Here is an 8326-nt window from a genome sequence, read left to right on the forward strand (position 1 = left end):
CTTTTTTTTTGAGAGAGAGAGATTGATTGAGAGCGTGACCTGGGTAGGGGCAGAGGGCGAGGGAGAGCGAATCTGAAGCTGACTCCCCACCCAGCAAGGAGCCTGACACGGGGCTCGACCCCAGGACCCTGAGATCATGACCTGAGCTGAAACCAAGAGTCGGATGCTTAACTGACTGAGCTGCCCAGGCGCCCCTGCCTTGCTGCTCTCTTAGTCACTCGCGCTCGGGGAGTCCAGTCATATGTCATGAGGACACTCAGCAGCCGTAAGTAAAGGTTCACGTGGCAAGTTCCCGAGGCCTCCTGCTGACAGCCAGCACCGGCCTGCCAGTTGTGTGAGCGAATCGCCTAGGAAGCGGATCAGCCAGCCTTGGTCAAGCCTGCAGGTAACTGCGGTCCCAGCTGACCTCTTGACTGCAACCCCAAGAGAGATCCCGGGTCCGGAGCAGCACGTGAGTCAGCAGCTAAGTCACTCTTGAATTCCTGCCCACAGAAACTGTGTGCGATCATGCTCACTGTTGTCCCAAGCCGCGAAGTTTGGAAGGTACTCGTTACATTGCAGTAGGTAATGCCGAGGAGCTCCAGTTATTTGTGAATGAGTGAAGGAACCAGTGAATGAATGAGCGATGAATGACTGATGAAGGCTGTGGTTCCTCCCCTCCTCTGCGCGCTTGTGAGGGCCCTCGCCCGACAGATGACACCCAGGCCTGTGGATCCTTGTGTGCCAGGGTAGAGTCTTCACAAACTCTTGAAAGATAAGTAAGGTATCAACCATCTGTATGAAACATTTCAAGGGAAACCAGATTAGCTAATCTCAGCTCATCTGGATTTCCAATCCTCCCCAGTTCAGGACACGCTCTATATTTTTGTGACAAAATTCGAACTAAGAATAAGCCATGTGCAACTGTATAATGTCACCGTCCTAGAAAAGGTACTTGTGCTAGACTTTAAATATATCAGCCTTGAAATGCCACTGGCGGATTGTTTCTATGGTACCAACCTATTTAAAGTTGTAACCAAGGAAGGATGTTTTTTTCCCCCCAAATCTTTCGAAGGCAGTATGGAAATGGGGCTGTGGAAGCGGGTGATGAGGACCGGGGACTCGGGTAACAGAAACTACCCGGGAGGTTTGCTGATGTGTGCAGAGGGTTTGTCTCTGCGACCCCGGACAGACAGGCCTCACTCTCTACGTAGTAGCTCGGGTAAGTTGGCAGAAATGGTGTGGGTGCCCCAGGCGTGGTGCAGCAGAGGAAGCACCCGTCCGGACGTCTGAGCGCCTAGGTTTCAGGCCTGGCTCTGTCCTTACACTCGCTGAGTAGCCTGTGCCTGCCCCTTGTGGCCCGACCTCCTCCACCGCTTCATCTGACAAGTGTCCACGGCGCTGTCAGGCTCCTGCTAAGGAGCCTTGTTGCCTGGCAACCCTTCTGGGACAGCTACATGTCTGAGCACCTCATTGGGAATCTAGACACGGGCCTGGATGTCCCCAAGTCCCAAAGCAAGGGTTTTTTTCTGGGCAGTGGTGGGAGACCGTGATGTACGGGTATGAAGTCAGGCATCTACATCTCTGGTTGCCTCTCTTGCTTTTCTGGAGACCGGGCATTTGAACCCAGAAATCCTGAGAAACCACTGATCTTTGAGGCGGAGAGGCCTCCCATGCAGAGGTGTGAGGTTGGGTCTTTCAAATGAAAACAGCGCTAACCATTTACTAAGCTCTTATTAGTCTTCCGATGGCCAGCAGCTTTAGATGCATTCCTGAGCCACCCCTCTTTTTTTTGGTCCTGAAAACAACCCTTTTAGAGCACTACTGTCATTATCCCCATTTTGCAGATAGGGAAACAGGTGCAGTGAGGTGAAGCTACCTACCCCCGTCCCACATCGAGGAAGGAGCAAAGTGATTTGGATCCCTGAAGTTTTACTCCAGTAACTTCATTAAAAAAAATTTTTTTTTTCCTAGAGGTGCCCGGGTGGTTCAGTCGGTCAAGGGTCTGCCTTTGGCTCAGGTTATGATCCTGGGGTCCTGGAATCGAGTCCTGCGTCAGGCTCTGTGCTCAGCAGGAAGTCGGCTTTTCCTCCCTCTGCCCCTCCCCCCACTCATGCTCTCTCTCTCTCTCTAATAAATAAAATCTTGGAAAAAAAATTCTAAGTACAGAGAGAACCTTTTTTTTCCCTTAATAACTTGAGGCTAAGTTGCCTACTTGATGTCCTATCACCCCTCAAATGTAGTATTTCCAGCAAACAAAGACATTTTCCAGTGTAACCACAGAACATCCAGCGGAATCAGAAGATTAACATCGACACATCACCACCATGGAAACCTCAGACCACGTTTAAATTTTGCCAGTTGTCCCCATAACTTCCTTTATAGCAGAAAGTTCTAGTTCAGAATCCTGTGCTGCATTTAGCTGTCACATCTCCTTAGACTCCTTCATTCTGGAGCACTTTCAGGGTCTATCTTTGATTTTCACGACTTGGGCACTTTTGAAGATCACAGGCCAGTTGTTTGGTAGAACTTCTCTTTATTTGGGTTTGTCTTAGGTACGTATCCTCATGATTCCATTCCAGTTATGCATCTTTGACAGGAGCAGCACGGGAGTGATGCTATGATCTCAGGGCATCCTATCACATCGTATCACATGATGTCCACTTGTCCCCATTGTTGGGCATGCACACCCTGATCATGTGATCAGAGCTTGTACTCTTAGTGACCCCACCACAATCCACAAAGGCCCCCTCTCCAGAAGCCACATGGCAGGGTTCATTTGGTGAAGCAAACCCACGAGCCTCAGTCCCTGGTGATCAGAGTGATCAGAGTAACTGCAGCTTCACCCAAGTCGGCTGTAAAGCTAGAGAGATAGCTACAGAGAAGCCAAGCTTACTTCTATCTTTGGCTTTGGCCTATTAGCAGATGCATATACATTTCCAGGCCCAGACTCAAAACGGCTTATCTCGTCTTCTTGTTTTTCCTCACTCTGCTCCCTGGTGAAGCTTTTAGTCTGTTAGACTCTCTCCCCCCGGCCTTCTCTTGTATGAAACCTCTCTTTCTAATTTCTTTCCTGAGTACATACTGTGTGTCAGTCATGATGACACTACAAGTCAGTGGGGATACAGAGACCATGAAGTCACAGTGCCTGTCTCACGAAGACGGCAGTTAATTGGCTTCCTGTAGGTTCTTGATTCATTAATAACGACAGGAAGTTAGATCCAGATCTTTGACCAGAAGTCCAGGGCAATTCTAACAATTGCCTCTTGAATCTTTTCATCATATGGAGGAGAGAGTGAGAAAGAACACAAGCAAAAATTAACAGCTAACACTTCCTAAGCACCTACGGTGTGGCAGGTACAGTTGAAACGGCTTACATATTTGATCTCACCGATCCTCAACCATTTTGCAAAAGAGGAAACCGAGGCTTCCAGAGATGTAGTGACTTGCCCAACGCCCGTCTGTAAGTGGCAGAGCGGACATGGGAACTCCAGAGCCTGTGTGCTTACAGAGTCCAGAGGCAGCCAGGGATTTCCTGGGAGGGCTTGGTGCCTCTTTCCTTCATTGCATCCCTTGAGCCTAGCACAGGGTAGGCACTGGGTACGTTTCTATTAGATCAGTAAATGAATGAATGTTATTAGCCAACAGGCTGGAAAAGAAGAGAAGGGAAAGATTTCCTGGAGGGAATACCTGGGATCTCTAGAGCTTGCCCATTCATTTCTGCACTCTCTCAAGCTCCCGCAGAAGGCAACTGCTCTGTGCCCATGATGGTGCTTACACTAAAGGACCCCAAAGATACAGGAGGCAGTCTTGACCTTCATTATTCCCGCTTTCAGGCTAGGTCCCGGCCCCACTATTGCCTCACGCTATTCCTCACGACTACCCAGTGAGCTAGTCCTATATCCCCATTTTACAGATTTTGAATCTCAGGCTGGCAAAGGAGTCCACGCAGGCCAAGGTGGCTCGGCGTCGTCCACACCTAGAGGGCGCGGAGGGGAAGCCGAGGCGGCCAGGAAATACGCCTCCAGCCATTAGAAGCCCTGAAAATCCCCTCCTCCTTTCTCTCCTCTTAGCCCCGCCCCTCTAGAGCCGAAGGCGCTCTAGCCTTCCGCTGCTGCCGTGGTAACCAGCGCACCGGTTCCGCTACCGATACGTCATTTCCGGCGCGCCATCCTAGACGCATCCGGGTTCCGGCCGCCGAAGCGGTGAGCTGCTCCCCGGAGCCGTTAGTTGTATTTGGTCTGCGGGACCCGGGGGAGGTGAGTGGGGCCGGGGTGCGGGAAGAGACGGGGTGGGGGTGGGGGTCCCCGCCAGTAGGAGTGAGTGAGAGGGACCCACCGAGCCCCTCCGCGAAGCCTGGCTTCAAGCCCCCCTGCTTTCGAGCTCTGCCGCGTAGAACCTAGGGTAAGTTGTCCGACTTTCCTGAGCCTCGTTTTTCTTATCTGGAGCGTGGGAACGCTAACAGTACCCACCTCCTAGAAGTGACCTGATGCTTACATCAGCTCATCAGGCCGAAGCGTCTGGCAAGTACTTCGTACTGCTCTGTGCCGAAGGCTCTGTAACTCCTAGCAACCCTCCGGTTATTACGGTGTCCAAGGAGGTCGCGGTATTATTGACTCCCTACCTCCTCTGAGAACATTTCCCTCCTTTTCACTCTTGGGTGAGGCTGGGACCAGCTGCACCCTACCAGTGTGCCAGTGAGTGGAATAACTAGGGAGAACTTTGTGACAGAAGCGACCAGAGGTAGTGAACTCCCTGTCCCTGAAGGCTGCTTGCGGCAAGCAACTGGTAGGTAAGAATCCCAGTCCCCGTCACGAATTGCAAGTGGTGTCGTGTAGTGCTCCATGCTTGGCACTTCGTGTGTCTGTAATACTGGAGCACTCACTGAGTACCTGGTAGAGCTGGCATTTGAACTCAGGCTGTGATTTTAGCAGTACTTTGTTAGGTTCCTTCCGTAATCCAGTAATAGTAATGATGATGAACCTAATCTTGGGGCTACAGTAACAGCTATTGTTCCTTGAGCGTTTTTATTCTAAGTGTTTTTTACTTTTCTTTTTTTTTTACAAGATTTTATTTGTGAGAAAGAGAACATGAGTGGGGGGAGGAAGGGGCAGAGGGAGAGGGAGAAGCAGACTCCCCACCGAGCAGGGAGCCCATGCGGGGTTTCGTCCCAGGACCCTGAGATCATGACCCAAGCCGAAGGCAGACGCTTAACCACCTGAGCCACCCAAGCGCCCCTGAGCTAGATGTTTTTTAAGCACCATCTCATTTAATCTGGCTCACAGGCATTCTTAGAGGGTAGTAGTATAGTTAATCTACCGTAAGAAAGAGACAGCTGAATCTCATCACCCAGCTACCAGGAGCTGAATTCTCTATGGCAATACGTGGATGTCTGTTAAGGTAGTGTTTATAATTCCTACTGCCTTCAGAAGAGATTAATGTTTTAGTAGGAAAACTTTAAATCTTAGGGTCTCACCAAGTAATATATTTCAGAAAGCATGTTCTAAAAACAGTCACTCCTGGGACCGCCAAGGGTCTAGATATAACACAAACAACAACAAAGTCTGGGATCCAGGAAAATGCCCACGCCGTTTTTGAGGCAATAATAGAATAACAAACGTAGTTATTTTTATGTGGTTTATATACATGTGTGTGTGATGTTTTATGGCATTGACTAAGACAGAGAAATAGATGCTTAAGAATCACATATTGTTGGGACCAGTCTTTTGTCCTACCTGTTTAAATAGTGTTTGTTCGCTAAAATATGTTTTTAATGTCTGCTTTATTGAAGTGTAACTGATTTTAACAGACTTTGAATTTGGAGGAATTTCGAAGGGAGCAAGGAGCAGGGACTCAGGGAAGCCTACTGCTGCTTCCCCCAGGACTTACCACAGACTGTGTGCGCCTTTTTTATTCCTTTCTTTAGTGGCTGGCCATGTCACTGTCCCACTTGTACCGGGATGGGGAAGGCCACATGGATGACGATGACGATGAGCGGGAGAACTTTGAGATCACCGACTGGGATCTCCAGAATGAATTTAACCCTAACCGGCAGCGCCACTGGCAGACCAAGGAAGAGGCCACCTATGGAGTGTGGGCGGAGAGAGACTCAGACGAAGAGAGGCCCAGCTTTGGAGGCAAACGGTACTGGGCGGCATGGGGCTGCTTCCGCCTTGCTTTAGGGAAGTGGGGAAGATGGAGAGGGGGTTGGGCAGGTACCCCACTAAATACACTTCGCTCCTGGCCTTACTGAGTCCCATACCTACAACATCAGCTAGGGAAGCCCAGCTTCCTCTTGGGCTGGAGTGCTGCCTCTTTTGCTGATTTAACCATCCGTTGGTGTTTAACAAGCAATTATATGTATTAGGTCTTATGCTCCCATTCCTTGCCTTCTGGGAGCCCAGACACTAGAGCATGGAGACAGGCATTCATCGACAATTCCCACAGTGGAAGTTTGTAACTGATTTGGGACCTGAGGGAGAGAGTTTGACCTGTTCTGGATGGTGAGGGAAGATTTCTCTAGAGAAGCGCCCCTTGAGCTTATATGACAGCAGAAGGTAACAAGGGTGGTTGGAGAGGCACGAGTATGCAGAGGCTCTTGAGGGGAGGCAACGGGTGTCCACAGAAGGTTTTGTAGGCTGGAGTGGAGAGAGAAGGAGAGGGAGCATAGTTTGAGAAGAGGCCCGTGGGTCTGTAGTAAGAGGGCGGATGATGTGGGCAGTGGTTATGTTTGGAGAAGACCTTTTGGTGTGCAGAGTCAGCACGGACCTCCAGCGGAAGAGGGAGCTCTGTGAGGCCAAGACAGGGTCCCTGCAGGGGTGGTGGCAGGGAGATGAGGATTCAGGCCAGCAGTCCTCCTCCTCAGCGTGAGGTCATGTGTGCACTGGCCACTTGACCAGAGCGTGTAGCGAGTTTGGGTTTGTCTTCCTGTCCCATCTGTGGCCTACAGGCTCCAGACTGTGGAGACTGTGCCTTTTTCACCAAGGAGCCTGGGGAGAAAGAGTATGGAGATCAGCTGAACCCCTTCTCATCTGGCAAGGAAACCTAAAAGATGATAAAAGGATCAGAGGTCAAGAATTATGTAACCGTAAGATAATAACGGCCAACATTTGTTGGCCCCTTACTTGTTCTGCACTCTTTACGTGCTTGGTATCCTTTACCTTGTGAGAAAAGTACCATTATTATCACCCCCATTTTACAGATTAAGAAACTGAGGCCAAAAGCACACAGCCAAGCTGTGAGAATCTGGGCCTGACTCCTGAGTTTGGGCTCTTAGCCCCTAAGTTACATTGCATTTTTTAGGTCACAATCCTCTGAGTTCTCTTACTGCCCGTGGGGATGTTTAAAGACAGGTTGGTCATTGTATAAAGAGAACCAAGGTTGATGACATTGTAAGTGCTGTTCTTGGGACAGTCATGCTCAGCATCACTACTTTCCATCTCCCGGAGTTAATTTTCTAGGTATTTTACTTTGTTTTCATATACAAATAAAGGTAATGGACTTGAAGTTTTTCTGAGAATTTGGCCAATATTCTAAGAATTTGGCCGATATAATTGTTCTTTCCATTCATACAATTTCTTTTATTGTGTTTGATGATTTTTCTGTATTAGAACTTCTTTCTTGCTTGGTTTTTTACTTGAAATAGGGTCCAAAACACATGCTTTTTAAAGTAAGTTAATTTTGAAACATGTAAAAGAAAGTTGCGTTACCACATCATATTTTGCATTTTTTCCTTTCACTTTTATTGAGACATAATCGATGCACTGTTTAAGATCTTATTTTGCATTTTTCATTAGCCTTGCACTGACAGGGTAACTCTTCAACCATACAGTTGACTTGAACACAGCAGACAACAATGTTCCCATGATTACAGGAAGCTAGATCTGGGGCCCTTTTGGTATAAGTGAAGGGGTTGCTCTTTTAAAATGGATCCTTGGAGGTCCTGTCTTAGGGGTTCTCAGGCCAGCAGAGTTTGCACAAGGGATGCTGCAGAAGGTTCCTTACAGACCCCTGGGGGCATGTGTTTGCTCGCAGGGCCCGCGACTACTCTGCGCCAGTCAACTTCATCAGTGCAGGCCTCAAGAAAGGGGCAGCAGAGGGGGCCGAGCTGGAAGATTCAGAAGATGAAGAGAAGCCTGTTAAGCAGGATGACTTTCCTAAGGATTTCGGACCCAAGAAGTTAAAGACGGTAGCGTCTTCATCTTAGGCTTGTGACCTTTGTAATGTCCTTGGGAGGTCATGCAGCCGAAGCATCTCCTACAGGTCGTGGAGGGGGTTGGGGCTCAATAGAGGCCGGTTGTGTCGGTTTCTCCTCGTGGTGGCGGGTTCCTTGGAGGTGCGAAGGGGG

The 8326-nt window shown here is 49.2% G+C and overlaps 1 protein-coding gene across 5 annotated transcripts in view; it reads left to right on the top strand.

Moving 5' to 3' along the window:
- Positions 1 to 4125: 4125 nt before the first annotated feature.
- The window catches only part of TFIP11 (tuftelin interacting protein 11), a 13825-nt gene continuing 9624 nt past the window's right edge, over positions 4126 to 8326 (top strand). The window contains exons 1-3 of one of the 5 annotated variants that reach the window (XM_006738093.3): positions 4126 to 4238; positions 5906 to 6123; positions 8014 to 8167. In XM_006738093.3, the coding sequence (XP_006738156.1) occupies positions 5915 to 6123; positions 8014 to 8167 (363 nt within the window). In that variant the 5' untranslated portion in view covers positions 4126 to 4238; positions 5906 to 5914. The other 4 variants (XM_031033329.2, XM_081801931.1, XM_031033330.2 and 1 more) reach the window with 4 other exon arrangements.

This window comes from Leptonychotes weddellii, chromosome 13, assembly GCF_054177405.1.
Source record: "Leptonychotes weddellii isolate Sample4059 chromosome 13, ASM5417740v2, whole genome shotgun sequence".
Lineage (NCBI taxonomy): Eukaryota > Metazoa > Chordata > Mammalia > Carnivora > Phocidae > Leptonychotes > Leptonychotes weddellii.